The 27,657-nt window shown below is 40.4% G+C and overlaps 1 protein-coding gene across 1 annotated transcript; it reads left to right on the top strand.

Moving 5' to 3' along the window:
- The first annotated feature begins 15,658 nt into the window (after positions 1-15,658).
- LOC131232782 (low affinity sulfate transporter 3) lies at positions 15,659-24,030 on the top strand. Its single transcript, XM_058229264.1, has 12 exons — positions 15,659-16,526; positions 16,762-16,810; positions 17,113-17,320; positions 17,648-17,822; positions 18,600-18,665; positions 18,904-19,134; positions 19,229-19,355; positions 22,212-22,498; positions 22,598-22,791; positions 22,902-22,984; positions 23,117-23,193; positions 23,506-24,030. Exons 1-12 carry the CDS (start codon positions 16,206-16,208, stop codon positions 23,653-23,655), a joined length of 1,968 nt encoding a protein of 655 aa, XP_058085247.1. The 5' UTR covers positions 15,659-16,205; the 3' UTR covers positions 23,656-24,030.
- Positions 24,031-27,657: the final 3,627 nt, after the last annotated feature.

Here is a 27,657-nt window from a genome sequence, read left to right as displayed (position 1 = left end):
CGTGAAATGCATGGAAATGACCGTGAATCAAAACGGAATCGTCGGGATTGACCGTGAAATGCATGAAATTGATCACGAAGTAAATGAAATGAATGAAATTGACCGCGAACTGATTGAAATTGACCGCGAAGTGAATGAAATGGATTTTCAACCATAGATCTAATGGAATCTTGAAAAATAACTAGGTTGGTTGGCTAAAGTAGATTCTCCTGCCCCAAAATCATATAGGGTACGTTAAGTAACTAATTTTGGTTTAGGAGATATTCTTGTTAAATGAATAAAGAAATAAATGAAAAAAAGAGAGAATTTTTTTTTATATGCTTATATATGCATATTTATATAAATATGTATTAGAGAAAATTGTAGGTTGAATAAATTTATCTATGTAAAAAAATAAAAAATAAAAAAAATAAAGAAATTCATAAACCGGAACAGACTACAGTTATGGCTACGGTTATAATCTGTAGCTATTGGTCATATAATCTTCGATACATATCGAATACTCTTCGATATGTATCGAAAATTGCAGGATTTTTGAGGCAAACTCGCTAGACAGTTTTGGACCTTTTTCGATTAATCGGAAGACCTTCGATACATATAAAAGGATATATCGAAGTAGTAAGGGCTACGGCTACGGCTACGATTATAATCCGTAACTATAGAAAACACCGTAGCCACAAGTTCCTGGCCTATTTATTTAATATTATTTTATTTTTTACTTTTGTAATCCCCACCGCTTTTTGTGGGTCCTATAATGAGGTATGTGTTATATCCAAACCGTCCATATATTGGACAAACTCGTGTTAAGGCTTGAGATGAAAAATAAGACAGATCTAGCTCTCAAGTGGACCACACTGTAAAAGGCTGTGGAGGATTGAACATCTACCATTGAAAACCTTTTAGGGGTCACAGAAGTTTTGGATCATTATGAAATTTTTTTCCCCTCTTCAACCAGGCTTTTGTGACCTTATGAATAGATTGGATGGAAAATAAATGTTATGATGGGCCCTGCAAAATTTTTAACGGTGAAAATCAATTTTCCCGTTGGTCTTTGTGGTGTGGTCCAGTTGATCTTTGGATATGATTTTTTTTTTTGATAATGCTCCCAAATGATCTCGAAATATGGATGAACGTTGTGGATATAATAAATACGTAACTGTGGGGCCCATGTAACTTTGATATCTTTTTAACCGTTCGTACAACTCGGAGTTCGAGGAGTGTCAGCGCTCGTCTTCGACCACCACCGATCCGCTTGAAGGAACAAGCAGGGGCATTTTCGACCTTTGGCAAGTCATCCGTACAGCTGGGCGTATTCTCGCAAGGGAAAATGAGGTGGGCCTAGTCTCCTAAATGGGCCATAAATGGGTCGTACAGTCGTAAATTACTCGATGGGAAATAAATATCACGGGAACGCGGATTGCGTCCTACCCCCGCGCAGGGTTCTGTGGGCCCAACGTGATGTAAACGTTTTATCCACGCCGTTTATTAATTTTTTCAGATAATTTTAATTATTATTCTAAAAATTAGGCAGGTCTAAGGCTCAAGTGGACCACAAAGCGGGGATTGAACTTTCACCATTAAATTTTTTTTGAGAGCTGGGGAAGTCTCAGATCAAACTGACGTCTACATGACATTATTAATAGGTTTTATGGTAAAAATACATTACGGTGGCCCTTATAAAGGTTTCAACGGTGGATGTCATTATCACTGCAGTTCCTTGGTGTGGTCCACTGGACCTGCTTCATTTTTAATATTATACTTAAAATGATATGATAAAATCGATGAACGGAGTGGATAAAACTATTACATCACGGTGGGCCCCACAGAGCTCCGCCCGGGTAGGAAGCAATCCGCGTCCATATCACGGTGGGTGGGCTCCAGAAAGGTTTCAACGGTGGCCATCATTATCACCCCTGATTCCCCAAGGGTCAACTTAAGCCTTGGATCTGCCTCTTTTTTTGCGCTCATTCCTAGAATGATCTGTCGAATTGGATGGACGGCATGGATAAAACGCATACATCACTGTGGTCTCCACAACCCTGCAAGGACCGTCCGTCTAGAGATAGGTCGTGGTAGGGGTAGTACCCAATCCGCGTCTATTTGCCATCCAACTTCTCCGTAAACTCATGTATAGGAAAACATAACTGTTGGATTGATCCAAAACTTCCGCAGCCCACTTGATTTTTTATTTTTTATTTATTTTATTTTTGAGCATGGGATGTGGCCTCCATTTTAGGCACGTACTTTGAAATGATATGTCAAATTAGCTGGACGGCATGATAAAACATATGCATCACGGTGGAATGTGCAGTGACATACCTAAGTGGGCCAAGGATAACCAAGGCCCATCAACGGACCAGAATCGTCTAAAACACGTTTCATACACGGCGTAAAACACCCATGCTCCGTGGTATCGGCCACATGTTCTATCTTCTTCTTTCAACACGTAAGAACTATTGCTTTTACCCCCACACACACAGAAGATAAGCCCGGTTAAAACACACGTGGGCCACACCATCGGTAACAATTAAAATTTCTCCCAAAGACGTTAAGTTCACGCGGCATGGCCCGCCTGATTTCCATATCAAGCTGATCGTGATTTACACCTGATCAACGGGGGTTTTGATGGAGGATACACGCCACAGTGCGCCCACACAATCCTACGTTTGGCATTCCACCTCCATTGGTGTGGCCCATCTGAGTAATGGAGCCAGCTGATTTTCTGTCCCAGGGCCTAACATCGAGGATAGAACCTGATAGACGGAGTGGATTTTAAATATACAACGTGGTGGGCCCAAAAGACCTGTGCATTTTACGTAGCGCGTGAAACAGGTATTCTAGAAGATTCCTTTTCATGGTTCCAATCCCCCACCGTCTACCTTTATCTACTTTTCATGGTTCTCATCATCTTCGAATAAACTACAGAAGAAGAAAAAGGGCAATCAACATGAAGCCAAATTCCGTCTAGATTCGATGAATCTGTAAGATAGCCCTTGAATATAAAAAAACGTTTTTTAATCCAGTCACTACGAAAGTTCTGAGGAAAAAAATACTTTGACAGTGTGATAAATGATACACCGGCAGCTAGAAATTACTGAGAAATTGCATACGTGGAATATAAGTAATTCAGACTAAACCGTCAAATTATGGGTAATATTTTGGATGTATAATGAATAAAATTTTTGCACTCATATGGTTATCTAAATATCAGATTGCTGGACCGTTGTTGGACCGTTAAAAAATATCCAATGGTCTTATTATTATTATTTAAAAAAAAAAAAAACAGGTGTCCAAGAACCAGAGATTAACAGTCTTCAACCAATCTAATTTTCAGATGGTAACTTAGCATAAGTAATTTTCCACAATTTAGTTGGTTTAATTTGAGTTCATGTAGGTCACGTGTACCATTTCTAAGTGCCTGGCTATCAAGCGTCAACGCAGTCAGAGCATCGAATAACTCGCCTTATTCCTTCTGGTACGCCCCTTTTTCATTTGTTAATTGAATTTAGTGCGCCAAAAAAGGAACCATCTGGATCATTGACTTGGTCTGGGTAGCATTTCATAGGCTTCGTTGAAAAAAAAAATCAAACTGATCAGATTGTCCAAATCGTTAATTCAGTGGTATGAGGAAGTGGATGGACAGGATCGTTCTTAGAAGATAGGTCCATTTGGAGATGTTTAGACTCAACCAATTGCTGTGTTTTGTACAACAACAGAAGAAGGGTGGACTTGACGTAACAGACGGTTCAGATCGGTGATATGGATTCTGACAAGCCCAAATGCATCGAACTGCATGGGAAGGTTTCCATACACCAAGATGTTATTTCCCATTGGTAAGGAAACAGATAGCATAAGATCCTGGCCTTTTATTCGGGTCGTAAACGCATTTAGAATCTGAGGATTTTCAGATATTTACGATGATGCCAGTCGACATATCAAAGCCCACCCGCGAACACGCCCGTGTGGCTGACCAGAGCAATATCCAAGCCGTCCATCAGGTGGGCCTGACGGTGTAAATGTTGTTACCGAAAGCTAAACCTGGTCCACATAGCAGGTTGGCACACGATCTTAGAGGCAGTTCAGCAGGTGGCACAAGGGTAAGAATAATTCAGCACAACCATTTTCAGCCGTACATTGGTTTAGTAAACTGTGGCCCACATGAATCCTGGGCCAGAGTATGTACATGGTTGCAGCATCCTTGTGGTGGATGGATTGTACTCATACCTACATTGGCACGTGTGGCGTGTGCAGGGGCGCTGCCTTGTCCACGTTTGTTGGCTTAGCAAAGCACTCTTTCGGTAAGGTGGACCACTTTTCTGTCATTTTATTTGTGCTTCTCTTCCTCTTCACTTTACCGTTGTGGGATGTGGGGCCCACTTGAGAAGTGCCCGATGTTGCATTTGGCAATAAGCTACAAAGGTATAAACGATCTTGTCCATTCAAGCTATGCATATGTACTTCCACTATGTTATCTACGGTCGGATCTATAGCTTTCTTTTTATTAATGAAGAAAATGGACAGGCTAGTGGTCCAACGAAAACCATTTAGAACTTCCCTTAGAAGAGAAGCATGGTATGGAAAGTATCCTCAGAGTTGACAGCAAGCAAGAACTGATTGGGCCCAATAAAAGCCTGATGCACGGGCCTATTACAGCCTGAGTGACCGGCCATCATGTCTTGTGACCGTTATCAATTATGGTCAACCTGGATCACCTGCGTTTAGGTCCATCGGCAGTGACCAGCCATCAGTGTCTTGTCGCAGACTCATTCTCCATTTTTCAACTGACAATGACATACGGTTAGAGATTTCTACTCAACTATTTCCCAATTTGAAGGGCCTATGCTTATGCTTGAAGTGGGCCACAAACATATATCACATTAACTGAGAAATCCTGACCATCAAATATTCAAGAACAAAATGGTTAGCTCTCCATACTCAGTTTTAAAAATGAATGGTTAAGGCAATGCATCTAGGCCCACCAGTTGGAAGTTCCAATCATCTGTAAACATAAGCCCCTAATGCAATGGATGAGACCCCACAACTTAAAAATAGAGGTAAACTGGCACCAGAGTTTAGCCATTACTCCTTGATGATGATGACTGAAGTGGTGTCCCTAAGTGGAACCGTGGGTCCTGCCATGTGTTGGAAACCATTGATTAATAATTTTTGGAGATTTTCAGACCATCCTTTGCTATTGGTTGGCTACATCGGATCAACGGTGTGGATCACCATGTGTGCCCCACTTAATGCATCATGACACACTCTCTTCCACGTCACGAACTTGGATTTGCCGGTGAGTATAGGTAAAGTGGAGATAGGTATTGCACTAAGTATAAACATTTATATAGCTGTGTATGGAAAATGATTCGATGCTAACTTTTTCAAACGTAAAAACATTTTGTATCGGCTCGTGATGTATATATGACATTTACTGCAAACATCAGATTCGCCCTCTTTGTTTTGCCATGGACCCAAATAACAGGCTCATCCATCACTAAGGTGGGCCACACCACATGAAACATTGAGGTGGAATGTCCACCCTTTGATTGCTTACTGTGCCCACCATGTTATATGCCATCCAACTCATAAGATGATGCATCTGCTATATCTGTCCATATTGTAACCAATGGCCAGACAAGCTAGTGCACATATGATGGAAAAGTTGGACGTGATTATCACATCATAGCTACATACATGACAAAAATAAAAAATAAAATAAAATAAAAATTCCTTCTCCCACGAAAACAATGCCATGGAATTTCAATGAATGCCCATGGGACCAATATTAATTTTTCGATAACATTTTTTTTATGCCCACCATAAACCCAGATTGAAGGGTTTATTTGGAATGTTGGATCAGATAGCATGAAATTACATTGGATCCAACATAAATTCCATCCTATAATCGGAATCAACAGCAAGGTTTTGATTCTTGGTAGAATCCAAAATTTATTACATGTGGTCCTTGCGTTGATGCGTGTGTTTTATTCCTGTTATCCATTCATATACACCCTTTACACATGACATATGGCCGATATTAGTTAAATATAATTTCATGGTTCATCAAATACCAGTTTCACTTAATACAATGTTTTTACGAAGAATTTAATTCCAAACGTGGGATTAAACTATCAAAATTCCATGGTATTTCTAGACGCGTTCTACAGGTGCCTTTATATTCCGGCACTATGCTTATATTTCCGGCTAGGCCAGGGCTGGCCCATATCAACACATGGGCTGGTCTAGGAGAAGCCTTGGCCTGGCCCAGCAAGGCCCTTTACCGCGCTAGCAGGATCCTAGTGCCTCACTAGTTATTATCCGGGTCATTCATCTACATGGCATAACATGGGTGGGCCAGATCTCATTCATTAGGAATATCACGCCCATGCAGAGGTGAGCTGGAAAAGACAGTCCAGAGAAAGCAGTTTCTTAGCGCAGCTCGGGTTCAATGTCACTGATAAGTTGTCACGTGCTCCATGCCGCTGGACCGTCTAGAAGGGGAGCGGATTGGGTGTTACCCGGGTGTTATCCTTACTGTGAGGCCCACCTTGATGATGTGTTGTGTATCCATGCCATCCATCCGTTTCTCCTGCTCATTTTATGATGTGGTACCAAAATTTAAGCTGATCCAACCCAGGTGGACTATAATACAGGAAACAGTGGTGATTGAGTGCTTCACCATTAAAAATCCCAAAGGGCCTTCGTAAGGTTTTCGTAATGTTTATTTGTCATCCAATCTGTTGATAATGTCAATAAGACCTGGATGAAAGGAAAATACAAAGATCAGCTTGATCCAAAACTTTTTTGGCCCACAAAAAGTTTTTAATGGTCATTCATCACAGTTTTTGGTGGTATGGTCCACTTAAGAATTGGATCTTAATGTTCAGGATCTCATCCTAAAATGAGATGGAAAAACAGATGAACGGCGTGGATATACAACAAATAGATCAAGATGGGCCCCACACACTTGGCTAATACCCACTACGGTGTTACCCGTTAACAGCTAATCCGCTCCCGTGATGGACGGCGGGTGTCTAACACATGGGCTTGTCTGGGAAAAGGCTAGGCCTGGCCCAAGATGGATAGGCCAGCCCTCATTCACCAGGAATCTCACCGCCATGTAGAAGTGAGCAACAGTCCAGAGAGAGCAGTTGACGGTCAGTCGGTCACTGACATGTTGTCATGTGGCACATGCCATTGGACCGTCTAGATGAACGTCCTGGATTCCACACAGGGGGCAGAAGAGGCAACAAACATTGAAACGCGTGTCTCCACCAAATGAATGGCTAGAATTCATTTATTATGTGTGCGTACGGAGTCAGGGTGCATGACGTGATGATATACCATCACCTGCTGTCAAGGGCAGTGTTGCTTTGTCTTCCTGGGAATTCTTTCCCACAAACATGTCTGTACCATTCTTAACAGTGGACCCCACGTGCGGTTGGCCACACCGTTGCTAGCTACCAATGCAGGACCGATGTTCTGTCTAAACATACAAAATATACAAGTGCTTGCATCGAATGAGCATATGAACCTTCTTTTTTATTTTTTTATTTTTTTTTATTTTATTTAACTTTTTGGGAAATCCTAAACTTTGGGTCCCTAGGATTCCCTGACAAGAAGATGCAGATCATGCGGTGTTAACCCAGTGGTGGTGTGGTGATGAGTGTTTCAAATAGCGTCCGTAACGTACGCTATGTAGCGTAGCGTGACCGTAGCGCTCGTAACATCCCAAATAACGTACGCTACAGGGTCATAGTGTACGCTATAGTTATATAGCGCGTAGCGTCCGTAGCATAAGTTACTATGTATTTTTTTACTGTTTTATTTTTTTATTCTTTTTTCACATTTTCTTTATTTCTAATGTTGAGAAATATAACACTTGTATTGTACTTGATACTTTTAACCTATAAAATTTTTATTTCTTTTTATAATTGTGACTTGTGGTTTCAATTAAATATTATTAATTAAAACAGTTTGCTTAAAAAGTTGTTGATGTGATAATTATTTAATTTAGCTTATATATGTGGATTGCCTTTTAATAAATGATAACTAATAACTTTTTAAAAGATGTTTATAATTTATAAAATGAATCATCCTTTAGGCATTCTTATATTTTTTTCTTTTTTTTTTTCACTATTTATAATATTTGTTCTATTTTTAAATTAAAAAAATTAAAGTATCGTGTAGCTTATGCTTCACGCTACATATTTACGCTACACACTATATAGAGGGTTGAGTGGTAAGCATCACGCTACCACTATTTAAAACACCGGTAGTGATGTGCTGGGCAATATAGGGCCTACCCTGGTGTATGCGTTTTATATCCGCCTAGTTCATCCCAACTCATTTTAAGGCATGATCTAACAAAAAATGAAGCGAATCTAAATCTCAATTAGACCATACCATACCATAAGAAACAATAGTGGTTCAACGCTCACCATTAACATCTTCTTGAGGGCTACAAAGTTATGGATCAAACTGACATTTGTGTTTTACTTTCATCTAAGTTTAGATGGCAAATAAACATTATAGTCCACTTAAACTTCAAATCCAGTTCAATTTTGAAATCCGAAATGAGCCGAAAAAAAAAAATGGATGAATGGCGTGATATAAAACACATACATCAAGGTGGCCCGCAACGCCCAACATATCATCAAACCACCGCTAGGGTGGTGTGAGCAACACCACATGCATCACGGAAGTCATCTCCAACACCTGTTTACGCATCCGTACAAAACACCCAAGATGTGCAAGGCCCACCATGTTTGATATATAAATCCATTCCATTCCATCCATCACAGAGAACGATTATGTAAACTAAGCAGAATAGCGGCCTGATTTTTTAAAAAGAAAAAAAACAAAAAAAGAAAACCTGGAGGGCCTCACCAATGGGAACAATGTAAAACTGATCCAGAAGCCTGCAAGCTCACGCAACGTGGCTCACCTGATATTTGGGTCCATCTAACACATTCCACACACGTAGTGTCACACAGGTGGCATTCTCATTTCCATTTGTATGGTGTGGTCTACATTAGCAGTGGACTTACACATCTTTTCCCAGGTATACCATAACCAAGTATAGAGCCTGGTGGAAGGAGTGGAGCATTGTAGGCCCCACCGGCTGCGTAAAACACGTGGTGAAAAGGATACCGACCCTGCGCAAGTGGCAATGCGACAGGAAAGTAGTGATTTCACGACGACTTATCATGACGTCATGTAGGACCGACAATCTTCGAAGGTGAGTTTTACTCAAAGGAGAAATACTTCTGATACTCTGGCAGTCTTTGATACATGATACACAGGCGCGTATGCATTACTTAAAACTGCATACTCGGCAAACAAGTAATTAAATTAAACCGTTTAATTATACATAATTGCATGTCATTTAAATGTATCATGAACCAAAAGATATGCTTTTGTTTTAATATGCACAAATTGTAACAATCTTTTTTTCGGATCAACAAATCATCCTATATATATGCAGAGAGAGAGAGAAAGAGAGAGATGGTCTCCTGTGTGCGCAAGGCTGCAAAGAGATTTTATGAAAGCTTTCGTGTGAGCTGTTAGATTATACTCATGGTGGTGATTCAGCGGCTACTGGAGCAAGAGATTCTCCAAAATAATGACTCGTGCTGAGACTTCTGCACTTTCATAAGATTTGCACGCTGCATGCAGTTGGAAAGCTATTGGACAGTGCTTTTTAGGTTGATCACGATGTATGTGTTTTATTCATGCCATTCATCTAATGTTTCCAATCATTTTTAGCATGAGCTTAAAACAAAGTATATCTTAATCTCAAATGGACCTCGCCACAGGAAAATAATTATGATTGAACACTTATCATTAAAAACTCTTTAGAGCCCTTTGTTAAAAAATTTCTTAAAGATTATAAGTTTTGGATGAATTGGATATTTTAGTTTTCTCATCATCCAAGTCTGTGTGGCCTAACAAACAGATTAAATAGCTAATAAGCGCTACAATGGGGCCCAAGAAGTTTTTAAGGATGGGTGTTCAATCAACATTGTTTTCCTATGGTGTAGTCTATTTGGATTTAGATCTACTTTTTTTAAGGTAATCTTTGAAAATGACCTGAAAAATTAGATGAATAACATAGATAAAATAGATACATCATAACCAGCCCTTAGAGCACCGTCCAATAGCTACTTGGCTGCGAATAGCATGCCATTCCCGTGAGCACGAGGGAGTTCCAGGGTGCGTCCTTATTTTTAAGACTCTTATTGTCAATGTTGTTAAATCCCGGCTATAGATGTAAGCTAACAACGCAAATAAATGTTCGCATGGAAGCTGAGGGCGGCTTAGTGCGCAGGAGACCGGGAATATATATATATATATATAACCCTACTCCCAGTTCGTGGGCCCACCGTGTTGTTTGTATGCTGCATTGGAATAAAGAAACAAGCAAAACATAAGCAATTCTAAAATAAAAGCCAGGTGGGCCACACCCACACTCTGTGAATTTAGAAGCTTGTGGCATGGTTATACATTGTTACTGCTTCGTGGCCCACCTAACTATTGGATTGGCCTGATTTTTTTTTCTACGGTGATGATGTGGGGGATAATCCGATGGACGTTGTGGATCGGACATAGTTCACGTGGCCCCACAGCAGCCCGTTGCCACTGCAAACTGTGAGGGAAGTTGGTATCGGTACCATACGAGGGCACCGCGTTCCAAGATTCATTGAATGGGGACGGATTTACGTTCCGTGGCCTATCGTGTGTTTTTTTTTTTTTTTTTTTTTTTCTATTTTAGGAAAGATTAACTTCGACGAGCTGGATCAGAAAGGAGGAATCGTCGTCCTATAACTTAAAGTTAACATAGAAAATATCAGATCCAGAGCGTCCATCGACTGGTACTGTTTGTAAATGAATCTGGTTTGAAGATCACACCCAAAAGAATATTCTATCCACCTTAAGGATTGTTTTAAGGGATGGTCCTAATGAATTTGATTAGAAAATGACAGCTTGGACAGGCAGTACGGTGAGATTTTGGTAGGCCTCTGTTTGATCGTCGGGAGTATTAAAAAACAACGGGAGCCATGGGCCGTGGAGGCAGGAAAATGAGTGCGGACGTTAAAACAAGGCACGGCTCACAGGAAGCGGATTGGCTCGTGTACCACACACCACCGACTTGGCTGATATGTTGACGTCACCAAGTTCCGTGGGTACCATCATGATATATGTATTAATCCAAACCGTCCGTCCATTTGGTGAGATTTTCTCAAGGCTTGAGCAAAAAAATAAGACGGATCCAAGATTAAGTCAACTATACCGAAAAAAGAAGTTTTGAATAAGAGAAGTTTTGGAGCATATTTATTTTTCCACTTTTTATTTTTTATTTTTTGGGACAATACCAAGACCTTCAAGGGGCGTTTGGTGCTTGGTATTAGATGGAATTAGGTGGGATGGAATTGCATGTGGTCTGTCGCAATTCCACTCAATGCTTGGCAAGAGTGGACAAACTTGAAGTTAGATTAGATCGAATTGCATTGGTTCGGTGTCAATTCCACTCAATGTTAGCAAGTTTTGTAGGTCTCACCATGATGTGTAGGCTATATCCATACCATCCACCTATTTTTAGAGATCATTTTAGAGCCTGTGCTAAAAAATCAGGTAGATCTAAAGCTCAAGTGGATCCCACCATAGAAAGCAGCAGGGCTTGAATACCTACCGTTGAAAACTTCTTTGGGGCCACGTAAGTTTTGGATCTGCAATAAAATGATGTTACAAAATAGATGAATGGTTTGGATATAACACATATGTATTATTTTCGATAATTTCAAATAGTGGTGGGCATATCCATTCAATGTACTACCGTATTACAAACATAGCATGGAATTAAACTTATTCTATGGTAATAATACTTTCATATGTAGAAATTATATTTTTTGAATCCCATCCTATGTAATCCTTCCCAATACCATGAGCCAAACACCCCCTTCAGTGTTGAAACGGGATATCTCGGCTTAGTCTACCAGGTGCGCTATTTATTTTTTCTCTTCATGCTGGTCTTGTTGGACGCGGATGAACTCCTATTCCCGCCCGTCGTCAGCTGAGAACGGGCAGGAGCTTTGAGTTGTCACCGTGATGTACTGGGCTTATCCATGCTGTCCATTCATTTTTTTTACAGAAGTTCTGAATGGAGCTGATATTTGTGTTTTCTATTCTTATAAATTTATGAATAAGTGGGATGACAAATAAAATCATGGTGGGTCCTAAAAAAGTTTCAACAGTGAGAATCATTATCACGTCTGCTTCCTGTGGTGTGGTCCACTTGAATGTTGGATCTTCCTCAATTTCGGATTGGTATCCTAAAATGATAGGAAAAAAATGTATGAACGGTGTGGATAAGACCAATACATCACTGTGGCCACTCAAAGATTCTGCCCGTTCGCAGCTGGACACGGCAGGGTAGGACGCAATCCGCGTGCGTCAGTCTTGTTCAGCTCATGAACAGATTAATGGAAAATAAAGGTTGCGGTGAGCCGAAAGAATATTTTGAACGGTGTGGATATAATAAATAGATTCGCAGGACACGTGTCGGTGGTGTGTGGTACACCGGGCAATCCGCTTCCCAACTCACAAGGATTGTTACTGTTAGAATCCTAATTAATTCGTTTGGGACCCTTTTTGGTCGGCGATGCGGTCTGGGCACCATGGATGGTTTCCCTTTAAAGCTAGATGTCCACATGGGTTTGATCCATGATCTTGAGACTCGGACGAGTTCCATTCAACTCGTCCGAGTCGACTCGGATTCGATACTAGCCGATTCGTAATACCACGAGTCACCCCAACTCGGTCTAGTTATCCGACTCGCTTAGTCTTTCAAAAAAAAAAAAAAAAAAAGAGCTAATCGCAAGGTGGAAAAGATCTGGACCGCTCATTCCTCGGGTTCCACTGCTGTTTCATCACTATAAAAGATTGCCTTTGACGGGACAATCCTAACCACTCAACCGATGCACTTTTTCTCTTCGTTGTCTCTTTCGTTCCCAGTTTTTAGCAGGTAGTTGAAAGGGTCTCACAGTTCCTGCAGGGGAGATGAGCCAGCGTCTTTGGAGCTATGGAAGTTAAGTGCTCCAGTACACGTCACGTTGACTCCATCAGGACCATCCACAGATTCGACAGTGCAACGGACCAAATACAAAACAGTGAGGTGTCGTTTGGGGAAGCTCAGCTCAGATTTGAGAATATTCAACTGTATTTTAAATCTAAGCTGATGCCCACATGATTACTTTGAAAATCTCTCAAGAAAATTTTGAGCCAAGAAATTGTCTAGACCAGGATTTGTTACTATACTACCAAAGATGGTTAGGAAATGATGCTTCTATCAGCTAGTCTAGTGTAGATATCAAATTGTTTTTGGGTTTGTTTGGGGACATGAAAAATTCTAAAAATGAAATTACTTTATGCAAAAAATTTACATTTTCTCTTTGTTTAGAAAAGGAGTTGGGTTGTTTGGAGTGAGGGATTTAGGAATGGGATCCGTGAAATTCATTGATCTTAAATCTCCCTTATTTGTTTTCATTTGGGATAGATTTCTTAAATCCACATCTCTATAAATCCATGGATTTGTGTAACCCAAATTGCACAAATAGTAATTCATTAGAATAAATGCTCTACTACTATGATAAATATTCTGCGAATCTAAAGACTGGTAGTTTAATTCGAAACAGTGATTTAAAATTTACTAAATCGAAATCCAATACAAACCCATGAATTTGACGAGTTCATGAATTTACCAAATTCACATTCTCATTTCCTGGATCCCAAACAAGCTCTTAGAAACCGAAATTCATTTCTTAGTAACACCTCAAAAGGTTTGAACATTCATTTCTTTAAAATAGATGTAAAACAATTTCTAAGGTAGAGAAGATAGGTAAGGTAACAATTGGAGCCACCATATGTGGAATCTGTTGATGCTAAAATCTGGCTCATCCTTTGCTGAGCTCCAAGCACTCAAACCGAGCCCTGTAGCCTGCACAAGAGAAGGACAAACGAGACCCTGACTAAAGCAGGGGACCCTCCGATGCCAAAGTCAGGCTAGGAATCTGGGTCTAAGTTATGTAGAGTAGGCTTAGGGTGGGAGATGTTGCGTACCTATTCCTATCGATATGTTCCTTATTTATACCTTTGGATTGAAGTGAACGTGCCCATCAATCTCGGCATGATCTCCACCATTAGGCGAGAGCTACATGTGCGCTGATGTCGGCCGTTACCCGAAGATCGTGCACCGAATGATGCTCCATACTTGCGTTACTGGAATTAATTCCTAGGCATAATCATCGGCCATATTCTCATCCGAGCCGACTCTAAAATCTAAGCCGCACTCACGATCGTCCGAGCTCATGAGCGAGCTGATCCTGGTCAGAGCCGGCGGTTCGGATGTGCGATGGCTTCTTCCGGGTTCCAAGTCAGTGTCACAGCTCTACAAAAGAACTTGGAATCAGCTTGGTGCGGATGAACTACTATCAGTCCAAGGCTCTGCTCGTCGGCCTCTGTCGGGTTCGGTTCGCATTTTCCCATAACAGAATCCATGTAATATTTATTTATTATTATTTTACAAACGCCCACTTAGATTTGTTAAACTGACCAATTGAAATGAAAAATGATGAGTACTAGCACTAATCTACCAAATCCCATCAGAACTCTAGTTAGTTACACGGGCTTGGGCAAGAGCAATGCTCGGGTAGGTGACCTCCTGTTGCAGTCCTCCATTTTGAGAGATGATGCTCTTTGTTGAATTTGGGCATTTAGACCGTGACAGTTCATTAGGCCCATCACAAATTTCATGGAATAACATGAAAATTGACATTTACACAATTCTCACCATCAGATCAATATTCTCTAAAATAGACGGTCGGGATCATTCAAATAAGTTAGATTCAATCAACAATTTAAGACTTCTTTTTTGTTGGGGTCCACCACTCACTACATATCATTCTAAAGAATTAATTTTCTCATGCCTTCGTAACATCCAATCCATGGGTTGAAATGGATGGCAGCAATCGTGGAATTGAACTTTCAGGAAGACAAAAAACAGAAAAAAGACAAAAAGATAAAAAGAAGTGTTTGGATGCAATACTGTCTTGGATTAGAATTAATCCGACAATGGGTATGTTTGGATGCAATAGTGAATTGGACTCGAATGATTAGTCTAACAAAGTGAAAATAGCCAAACTGCAATTTCATTCCTTAGAATTGATATTGAGGGTCTGGGGTTCAAATCACAAATTTGCTACTCTCAACTTGAAGGCTACTTCATTTTGGATAATAAAAGGCATCATCAATTTTTGTCATTTCGCTTGGTTGCTTGAAAACTGTACATCCAAACACAACCTATATTAAGATTAAAGCATCCTTGATTAGGATAAAACCATAAATGATCATGATCTGGTCAATATAAATCTCCAAAGGGTGATAGATACAATAATAAAAAGGCTATTAGGATGCATTTGGTGGCACCAAATATCATGATATTTGGTGCAACGAAAGCTCCCTAATTTAGTTGGGATGATAGAGGAATATAGCACGTTAACTAACTATTCTTGCTAAGGAATGTTGGAAGCCAACAACCTCCTTACCACTAGTTGACGAGATAGTGATGTGGTGGGAATATAAATGCCAGTTTGAGAAATCCAAGCAAACTAAAATCCTTCAAAAATACAATCATTATCAAGTCGACTCTCACATTTTACTGTTTACATTCTGATGCAACCACAGATTGCAATTTGAATTTATCCAAACATGCAAAAAAGAGGTACCCATTTCTCCTTTTTTCTATAAATAATCACCAGACTTTAAAGTAAATGGATTCTAAGGCCTTCTGGACCACCACATTTCATAACATTTTCATGGCTTCTTTCTGGTTATGAAGAAAACCCCAGTTGGGGATCACTGTCAGGCCTTGAAGTCTCAGCCATGAAAGACACTAGTACCTAATCCATCAAGTTCTGTCATGGTCCAGGCATCATGACGACCTTTGCCACTAGCACTTGATAATCTGTACTAGAGAGAGAGAGAGAAACAGAGAGAGAGAGAGAGAGAGAGAGAGAGAGAGAGAGAGAGAGAGAGAGAGAGAGAGAGAGAGAGAGAGAGAGAGAGGGTTCTCCCTTGTTCCCCCAAACACTTCAAAGAGAGAGAGAGAGAGGGTTCTCTCTTGTTCTCCCAAACACTTCAAAGAAACCATGGGTTCATCAGCACATGAACCTCGCTCTCTGGAAGAGCTCGACACTGAAGGTGGTCGTCCGCCACGGATAGTTGGCTTGGTGCTGAATTCTCCCAAGCCACCCTCTCTATTGCACAAGCTCACAGACTTAATAAGAAACACTGTCGTTCCTCATGGAGACAAGTCTTCTTATCCATTTAAAGAACCGGCGCTGAAATGCATCATTTCAGCCTTGCAGTCTGTGTTTCCAATTCTCAGTTGGGGAAGAACGTACAATGCAAAGAAGCTCAGGAGTGATGTCATGGCGGGTTTAACTCTTGCAAGTCTTAGCATTCCACAGGTAAATGGAAATTTTGAGTTATGTTTAAACATATGAAGGCCACGTTTGGATGTAATATTGAATCAAATTGTGATAATTGGCCCGATTGTTTTGAGAGGAAATAGCCAAGTTGTAATTGCTTTCCTTAGTATTAAGGTAACTTCAATTGATTCAGAAGTGAATTCAGGTTGGGCTAAATAGGAGTTCTTGTTTCTTCTCTCTCACTTTTGATCTTTTTGAATTTTGAATTCGTCAGAGCATCGGATACGCTAGTTTGGCGAGGCTTGATCCTCAGTATGGTCTCTGTAAGTGTCCTGCTCAAACTTGTTACTGCTTTCTCTCTCTCTCAAGCTATTAAAATGTATGGTCTCCTTGTTGGATACTTAAAATTGTTCTGTTCTCATGGAACTTTCATTTCAAGTAAATGCTAAACGATTGCTATTGGGTTTTGTCGGGATTAGGATTTTAGTTTCTCTAATAGTCCTGATTGTAATTTCTAGTGGTATGTGCAGAGGAATCTTTCTAATTCCTTATTTTATTGATTTTTTGATTTGAGCTTGGTTTGTTAGTTTCACTGATTGTGAGCTGTGGTGTTTGCTCGAATTAGATACCAGCGTTGTCCCGCCACTGATTTATGCTGTTATGGGGAGTTCGAGGGAGATAGCCATCGGTCCGGTTGCGGTAGTTTCACTGCTGCTGTCTTCCATGCTTCAGAAAGTAGTAGATCCTTCTGCTGAACCACTCGCATACAGAAAGTTGGCTTTCACTGCAACTTTCTTTGCTGGTGTCTTCCAATCAACATTTGGATTGTTCAGGTGGGAATTTGAAGACTGAGAAATGCTAAGGAAATTCTCCTGAAGGCAGACTGACAGGAAGATTAACAGCACACCTGCATAGCACAAGTGTGCAAGATCAAGTCCATTAATCTGGCTGGGTCACTAATCAGGCGGGCAACATACGAACGTAGTTATTTTTTCTCTAGCTGTCTATGAGTAGACTGGCCTGATTTTGGGTACGTGCCCCTGAGTGATGGATAGAAGAGATCTTTCACATGTGTGCCGATTCAGATGTGCAGCGATAGCATCACAGGGACAATTGATGACCTGATGGTCATGATTTCTGTTTTTGTTGGGTTCTTTCAGGCTTGGTTTTCTTGTAGACTTCCTCTCACATGCTGCCATCGTTGGGTTCATGGGAGGTGCAGCCATCGTGATCGGGCTGCAACAATTGAAAGGACTACTTGGAATTACTCACTTCACAAACAGAACTGATGTGATCTCTGTCATGAAGGCCGTTTGGAACTCAATTCATCCTCCTGTAAGTTACATTGAACCCAACCACAGAAAACAGCAGGCGGTTCGTATCTGAAATGGGCATTTGTTGTTAAAATTCAAGGACTTTAGATTTGGATCCTATGGTTCAGTTCAAATCCCATGGAAATCAAGTAAAACTATTCTTTGGAAACCTATCTTAACAAATACCAGAAATGGTATAGCTATTATGATTTTTATTTTTTACTGGTTTGGTGGTCCTTGAGGACCATAGAAGCCATGGCCTGGAAACTGCTATTGGTCCAACCACTTTCAACGAGTGGGAGAATTTTATCTTCAGTCCATGCTGATCAACTTCCTTTTATTCCTCATTAAAAGTTCTAGAAAACTTTACTACTTATGAGCTGATTTAGGGCGAGTTTGGTTGCACCGTAAATCATTATATTTCATTAGTCAGCCTAATCAGGTGCAAAATATCATGATATTTGGTGCAACCAAATGTTCCCTTAACAAATCAATTTGATCCTATCTTTCATACTTTTGCAACCCAAACAGGCTTTTGCAACTCTTGACATGATTTTAAGAAAACCGCAATATCGACACCCATGGTAATGAAAAAAACCATAAGAGTGGAGGGCTTTTCAGAAAGTTTTCTTGGTAATCCTTTCTCACTTCTAACATCTAAGACAGCTAAATCATAATTTTAATAGCTGGGATTGTAATAATTTTTGTATAATCAGGCATTTCATGCTTTCATCAGTAATGTCTATTCGTCACTTCTCATCAATTTCCAATGGTCTCATCTGTATTCTTGTCATAACAGTGGAACCCACACAACTTTATGCTTGGATGCTCGTTCCTGATCTTCATCCTAATCACCAGATTCTTGGTAAGTAAGATCAAATTCGAATATCTTATTTTCAGTGGATTGCATTAGCTCCAGCTGATAATGCAGAAATAGCCAGAACAAGACCCATTTCATACACTGGCCATTAAATTAGCATTCTGGTCAGTTCAAGTACAACTTGAAATGTAGCTACTTTGGTCTTTTCCACTTCATTGAATTGATTTTTTAGAATTCAATTCAGTCAAACATCCAAATGCAACCTTGTTTATCTTACTCTCAGGGTAAAAGGAACAAGAAACTCTTCTGGTTACCGGCCATCGCTCCTCTGATATCTGTCATTTTATCAACTCTTCTGGTCTTCGTGACAAGAGCTGATAAGCATGGAGTTAAAATAGTGAAACACTTCAAAGGAGGCTTAAACCCAAGCTCACTTCACCAACTGCAACTCAACGGGCCTCATGTAGGAGAAGCTGCGAAAATTGGACTGATTTGTGCGATCGTCGGTCTCACGGTGTGTCCTAGACCTACCCAATTTTTTCGATGAATATTTATTTTCATTTCAGCATTGTCAATTTCATAACAGTATCAAAACCAATTAATGCCAGGAAGCTATTGCTATCGGCCGATCTTTCGCATCTATAAAAGGCTACCACCTTGATGGAAACAAGGAAATGGTAGCCATGGGCTGCATGAACATTGCAGGATCTTTATCTTCTTGCTATATAGCAACAGGTAAGTTTTGTCGGCTTCTTCTTCTTCTTCTTTTTCAGAAGGCAGAATTTCTGCCCATATATGTGTGGAGGGGGGCTTCACCTGATGTGTGCTAGACATCATCACACTGTACATTTGGTGGGTTCTCTCTAGATTATTATATTGAATCTACTCCAACCATTAGATGTCACGCTGAAACTTAATCTTGGGGTCTAAAAATCAAGCCCATTAGTGATTCATGTGGGCCACACCAAGGAAACAATTTGGAGGGTGAGCTTTGCATTATATATTATTTCTAATTGTGTGGTCCACCTTAATCATGAATGGCGCTGATATTTAGTATATGGGCCTAACATAGGGTGACACACATGGTGGTTGGAGTGGATTTCACATAAACACCATGGCAGTTTCACCCAAGCCAACGAACCTCAACACTGGTTGGACCACAGGTTCTGGTCCACCTAGCTGATAACTTCCCACCTGTTAAGTGCATGCGACATCAACCCATCCGATAGCTTGTCCCACCACAAGGAACACCTAGTGCAAAAATCATTCATTTCCACTCATGAGTAGGCCACACTAGTATTTTTCTATTTATAAATGGCTAGACATTGTTTTATATGGTATGGCCCACTTGATGAGTGGATAGGGTTGTTTTTGAATAAGGTGATCCTCATAGTGGAACACGCACACATTCTCACTCTCTCACTCACACACTAGTTGTATCTCCTCATCTACAGATTAATCAATGCTAATAAATTTTCCAAGAGAAGGGATTATTTAAGATCACTTTGGAAAAAGAGGTGGCCAACTCAGGTAGGTTTGACCATGGTTTTAACATTAACCAACAGGTGTGTCACCTCATGTTAGACTGAGGGTGTGAAAATCATCCCCATCTATGGTTCAGGTGGACCATATGATTGGAAATAGTGTATAGGAAGAGCCCGCCCTCTAAATTATTTTATTTGGTATGGCAGACTTGAACCACGTATTCGCTTGCTTTTTGGGTCCCAAGCCTAGCTTTTGGTGTGGAATCAAATGATTGGAGTGGATTTCACATATTCATCACGGTGAGCCGAGTAAAAATCAAGGGTGAACGTATCTCTCCCAATTGCTTTCAATGGTGTTGTCCACTTGAATCATAGGTTAGCCTGATTTATTATTTATTTATGTTTTGCTCTGGGCTAGCGTAGGATTACACATCTAATGGTTGTAGACGATATGACGTCTGCATCACATTGGGCCCCATAAAGAATCCAAGGTGGGCATCTATCTCTTGTGTCTTCCATCCACGAAAAGTGATATATTCCTCAAAAGATGAGTTGTTAAGTCCAACAGGTTTGACCACAAGCTATAATCCATCCATAATATAATTTTCAAAGCGTTAAGTGCATGTGAAATCCAACCCTTTCAACAGGTTGGCCTCACAATGTCGATGGATCACCTTCTGCAATGGTCAGTAGCCTACACATTTAATCCACACAATATAAAACAATATTCAAACATTGGTAAATAGCAAAAAAGAAGTCTTGTCCGCTCGATAAATGATTTTTATAGAGTTTTCCAAAAGGCAATGCTAATGATGGTCCAGCTTTTAGAACTTGAGATCTCATTATAAAAGAATTTTACCCATTAACCCCCCTCCTATTTTTAAGGGGCCCACCATGACATGTATGTGAGATCCACTCTAACCATTAGACATGCAATTCCTTGTTGGGCTTAGAGCATAAAAAAAATCAAGATAACCTGTGGTTCAAGTGGGCCACACCAATAGAAATAGTTGGAAGAGAGATGCCCACCCTTTTTTTTTTTTTTTTGAGATGCCCACCCTTGATTTGACAAGGCCCAGTGATGATTATACAAAATTCACTCCAACCATTACTTGCCACACATAAATCTAGGCCTAAAGCCTAAAAAGCAAGCCCATACATGATTCAAGTGGGCTACACCAAGGGAAATTGTTTGGAGGGTGGGCTTCTCCCTGTATGTTGCTTCCAATCATATGGTCGGCGTGAACCACCGATGGGATTGATTTTCAGAACTTGGGTCTAACATGGGATGACACACCAAATGGTTGACGTGAATTTAACATTAACACCACGGTGGAGCCCACCATAGTTGCCACCTTTTTTTAGAGTGACGTTTAATAACCCTTCTCTTCTATGGGAGCATTAATTGGTATTAATTAATCCCTAAATTAGGGATCTAGTTGGACATAGCATTTTTATATGCATATGTGTATGTATACACATACATTAATTAGATCTTCTATATATATATATATATATATATAGAGAGAGAGAGAGAGAGAGAGAGAGAGAGAGAGAGAGAGAGAGAGAGAGAGAGTCTACTGTGGTGAATATCATATGGGATAGTGTGTGTGCTGCACTCACTGAGTCGAGAGTCTACTGTGGTGAATATCATATGGGATAGTGTGTGCTGCACTCACTGAGTCGACTCAAGACTGAGTTGATTCCACTTGGTTGAATTTCAACTCAAGTCACCTTGTGGACTCAGTTTAGATTGCAATAAAATGGTCTATTCTAGAATATTAATTGCTTTATAACGAAGGCTAAACACTGAATCGGAATGTTAATGGGATGCTTTTGGTTGCACCAAATATCATGATATTTTGGTGCAATCTAACTCACCATTACGAATTATTTACATTTGGAGTGTTTTAAAATATTCATTTGTCTTCGAGTCACCATGACTGGACATCCCAGTCTACCCAACCCAGTTACACATCAAAATGAGTCGGGTTTTTTAGCTATGCCTTCGCCATTCCATCTTTTAAAGATGTGGAACCCCAACCAAACTTGCCATTAATAGCAGCCATCTGTTGTATTATTATTATTTTTTTTAAAATTTTTGCAGGTTCGTTCTCTCGCACTGCTGTAAATTACAGCGCAGGCTGCCAAACAGCAGTCTCCAATATCGTCATGGCCGTTACAGTTTTTATGTCCTTGGAGCTGCTTACTAGGCTGCTGTATTTCACTCCCATTGCCATCCTCGCTTCGATTATTCTAGCCTCAATTCCGGGACTGATCGATGTTGGGGAAGCTTACAACATCTGGAAGGTTGATAAACTAGACTTCCTCGTCTGCTTTGGAGCTTTCGTCGGTGTGTTATTCGCATCTGTGGAGATTGGTCTTTTAACTGCTGTAAGATTCAATAGCTGGATTCAGTTCTGTTTCGGTTCATCTTCACTCACATCTTGGGAAATTTCTGATATGTTCTTGACATGGATTTTGATGCTTCAGATAATAATCTCCTTTGCCAAGATACTACTAAATGCAATCCGACCAGGTATAGAAATACTGGGAAGAATTCAGGGAACAGACATCTTCTGCAGCATCAAACAGTATCCTATTGCAATGAGGACTCCTGGCCTGCTGATAACCCGCATCGACTCCGGATTCCTTTGTTTCATCAATGCCAGCTTCATTAGAGACAGGTCCTGCTCAAACCCAACAATTTTTATAAAAGAAAATAATCAAATCCATCATCAGTGGGCGACCCAAATGGCATAATCTCAAAATGAGTGGATGGCTCCTGTTGTTTCAGGATCATGAGATGGGTGAACGAACAAAAGGAGACAAAGGAGAATGCACAGCAGAGAATTCTAGCAGTAATAATTGACATGTCGAGTAAGTTCCCTAATCCAAATCCAATCGTTGTTCAAATATTGGATTGTGCCAAGGAAATTATCAGGTATGTTTTGGCTTGCCTGAATGAATTGTGCGATTATCTCTTTCGAACTGATTGGGTTTTTGCTACAGACGTGATCAACATTGATACATCTGGAATACAAGCCTTAGAAGAGCTACATAAGAAGCAGCTGTCCCAAGGCTTACATGTATGCTAGAACCACTTCATTAAATTCTGCAATACTCAGGGCCGCGTTTGGATGCACCATTGACTTGAATCGAAATAAGAAATTGCAGTTGCATCAGTATTTCATGACTGAGGAAGTAGCCCTCAACTACAGTCACATTCTTTACAATTCTAACTTGAAAGTATGATTACCGAAAAGAAGGATGGTAACTGCAACTGGGTCATTTCAATTTTATTGAACTAATATTGCGATTCAATTCCATCCCACATCCAAACACAGCCAAAAATTATCTGGGTTTGCTTCTAAAACTTCTCCGAAAACTCTTGCTTGCAGCTAGCGATAGTCAACCCCGGCTGGCAAGTGATACACAAGCTGAAATTAGCCAAGTTTGTGAATAAAATAGGAGGGGAATGGATCTTCCTTACTGTCGAAGAAGCTGTAAATGCATGCCTTGGGTTGGACCAGGCTAGTATGAAGTGTTAGTGACTAAGTACTGTCATTCCTTTCTCGAGCTTGCGACACAAGCAGAATCGCCGAAGTATTTGGATGTGGTTTGGGATTTAATCTCTTTACCATGCAAGAAATTGCAAAGCAGGGCGATTAATAATTGCAAACCAGAAAGAATTAGTTTATTCTGCCTACCATGATGTTTGTGTTTTGTAAGTGGAGTAGTTTAGTAGATTAATACATGTAGTGCTTCTCTATGTATGAAGAGCTTGAAAGTTGAACTTTCAAGGTTTTAATTTTTAAAGTGTGGGGTGACGTAACTATAATAGAGTAGTTAAACAGTGTTAAGTGTTTGGTTTGCTTGTTAAAAAAAAAAATGTTTGAAATGTATGAATGTGATTATTCACGCCACATAGAGCTTGGAGTGGTAAATTCTAATAAAATATTGAAATATAAAAAGGGCTTGATTATTATTAATTATTTTTTTAAAAGCCCAAAGAACATCAAGGAATGCACATGCTTGACAGATTGGATGTCATGGACCTAAAGGCAATTTAAAAGGATGTTAATGGTGGCTATCCCATCACAAATTTTCTTTCCGTGTGGCCCACCTATATGATTAATCGGCCTTGTTCTTTTGAGCTTGTAAGCAAGCATCAAGGGACTGACATGATGGATGAATGTTGGATGTGTTGTACACATCAATGTTAGTTCCGTACAACATGCTATTGTTTTAACTACAGTGGTCTGCTATGTATAATGCTTGTTTGGATACCTATAATATGAAATATATGTTTTTTTCTTACAAATTCTGTCATCCAAACACCTACTGGTATAATATTGACCCATAAATCCTTTACAATTAACTTCCATGATTAGAAAATGGTGGAAGTGGTTGGCCACTAGATGGTGCTGCCTGAAATTTCAAAGCAACTAGGGCCCACTTCTGATCAGATTGTACAGTACAGATACGAAGTCAATCTAACCATAGAAGATACAGAGACGATTTGTATTTAGAATCTTAGATGAGGATAAAAAGCAACCATTTCGCCATCTCCATTGCATGGAGAGACCCAAAAAGCTGCAACGGTATGGATGGGACACGACGCACCTTAAAAGCCGCAGCACTATGGATGGGCCACGACTTATAGAAAAGGCTGCAACATGGATGGCCGAAAATAATTTACAAAAGCCCACATCTGTGGAGATCTGAGCTTCAATATATAAGTGACAGCACCGGATTTTTGCCCAAAATCACATTCCACAAAAACCCACATCCAACCGCGCATCAGTGCCATACGTGGTCCATCGAAAGTCGCACTGATCAGACGGTCTTAGTATACTAAATTCGCTCTTTGAATTTGGACAGCTGACACATTTCTTCTTAATCATATAGTTGATGGTTAGGATGGTGCAATCGGTTTGGTTTTTGGGCTACAGTCAACCACAGAAGAGGGTCGTGATTTGGGTGGTCCAGATTGCTGTATCACCCTAGTGAGGTCATGTAAGATTTCAACTATGAGGTGACCTCTGGCTTTTCAGTCTGTATAATTGGGGTCCATGGTTCGGTGATCCTAACCGTTGATACAATGGCTCATCAGGAATGGTCTATGCACCGTAGATATCCTCGAGATTGGAAAATCCTAACCATTGATACAATGTGGACAATTGTTGTATTTTCTGGCTTATCTAACCCTACAGGTAAATCCAAGTCCATCCCACTTAGTAAATCCTAGACCCAAAACCAGCCCTGGCCCGTGACAGCCAAAACTAACATGACTGATCCCAGCCACCCATTTTTGTGTAAGATCTTGGAGATGTTCACTAGGTGTACCCCATCATGCCCTTTAAAAAACTAAATGGGTTCGGCCAGGCTGATGTGGTCTTAGCCACAGCCCGACCTGGGCCGAGTAATAAATATTCTATCTTTTGGGCACAGAGGCCTAATATTTCAGCCCAAGATGGGCCAAAGTGGGACAGGCCCAACCCATTGATAGCGTATGGAGTATGGACCATGATATCAAATGTTTAGATCGCTAATGGTGGAGCCTACTTGCAGCACTTGTGTGGGTGCTCTCGGCCTCTCACCCTAGGCTGCGTATCCACCCCAGATGGTGGTGGCTGGCTGGTGATCTCCTGTGCCGATTCCCATTGGCTGAAGCATGTGAGTGGAATCCACTACAGCCTCGATCGGCCTCAACTGAAACATCAAACAGGTCATCTCCCATTGTCCGGGTAGTCCGCGGACTACCGAACGGAACCTCCTGGAACTAGTCTGTAGACTGTAGCACAACAATTTTATAGTACCGCGCCTCTTGTCTGCCAGTATGCCATATTTATGCAAAAATCCAAACCGTTAAAAATATCGCAACCACCATGAATATCATATTACTAGAATCAGGAGGATTCGATCAACAGATTTCCGTATCTCTATATTGGGGCCAGATTTTACGTGGTTCTATTGATTTTGATGTTTGAGGGGCGCTACTGGTACCGGTACGTCGCAAAACTTACGGTGGTATAGGATATATGTATGATCCACGTGTTGTATATATCAAATCCAATCCGTCCATCAGATGCATCCCATCAGGCTATTTAAAGTTCCCGAAAATAAGCTCTATCAAAAAATCTGGTGAGTCACAGCACAAGAAACAAGAGAAATTTACGACTGTACGACCCATTTATGGCCCATTTACGAGACCAAGCCCACCTCATTTTACCTTGCAAGAATAAGCCCAGCTGTACGGACGACTTGCCAAAGGTCGAAAATGCCCCTGCTTTTTCCTTCAAGCGGATCGGCTGGTGCTCGAAGACGAGACGCTCATCGATCTCCGAGTTGTACGAACGGTTCAAAAGACATCAAAGTTACATGGCCCCACAGTTATGTATTTATTATATCCACAACGTTCATCCATATTTCAAGATCATTTCGGAGCATTATCAAAAAAAAAAAAAAAAAAAATCATATCCAAAGATCAACTGGACCACACCACAGAGCAATGGAAAATTGATTTTCACCGTTGAAACTTTTGTAGGGCCCATCATAACATTTATTTTCCATCCAATCCATTCATAAGGTCACAAAGACCTGGATGAAGAGGAAAAACAAATTTCACAATGATCCAAAACTTCTGTGACCCCTAAAAGGGTTTCAATAGTAGACGTTCAATCCCCCCTGCCTTTTACAATGTGGTCCACTTGATAGCTAGATTTGTCTTATTTTTCATAACATAATATAATCCGTAGCCATAGTGGGGTAGGGTCACACCTATGGCTGTCTGGGGTGGGCTCGCCGATTTGGCGTGGTCACGCCCATCTTGCAGTCCCTATCGCTACGGATTATAACCGTAGCGATAAACGGACCACCATGACCATAGTTAATACATCTTTTAAATTTTTATTTTATTTTTATTTTTAATTTTTTTACAAGGAGAAAATTTCTCTAACATATATTTATATGAATATGTATATATAAACATATAAAAAAAATTTCTCTCTTTTCTTCATTGCTTTCTTTATTCATTTAACAAGAATATCTTCTAAACCAAAATTAGTTAATTGATATACCCTATGTGATTTTGGGTTAGAAGAAGCTACTTTAGCCAACCAACCTGGTTATTTTCCAAGATCCCATCAGGTTGATGGTCGAATTTCAATCATTTTGCGGTCAATTTCAATCATTTCGCGGTCAATTTCATTCATTTCATTTGCTTCGTGATTAATTTCATGCATTTCACTGTGAATCCTGTTGATTCCCCTTCACTTCATGGTCAATTCCGTGCATTTCACGGTCAATTCCCTTCATTTCCCTTCATTCATGGAAATGACCGCGAATTAACATGAAATCGCCGGGAATGACTGTAAAATGCATGGAAATGACCGTGAAATGCGTGGAAATTACCGTGAAGGGAAATGACCGTGAAATGCATGGAAATGACCGTGAAGTGAAGCGAATTGACCATGATATGCGTGGAAATAACCGTGAAGTGAAGCGAATTGACCATTATATGCGTGGAAATAACCGTGAAGTGAAGCGAA

This window comes from Magnolia sinica, chromosome 2, assembly GCF_029962835.1.
Source record: "Magnolia sinica isolate HGM2019 chromosome 2, MsV1, whole genome shotgun sequence".
Lineage (NCBI taxonomy): Eukaryota > Viridiplantae > Streptophyta > Magnoliopsida > Magnoliales > Magnoliaceae > Magnolia > Magnolia sinica.
Note: the sequence above shows the minus strand (reverse complement) of the source record. Positions and strands in the feature narration are given on the sequence as shown.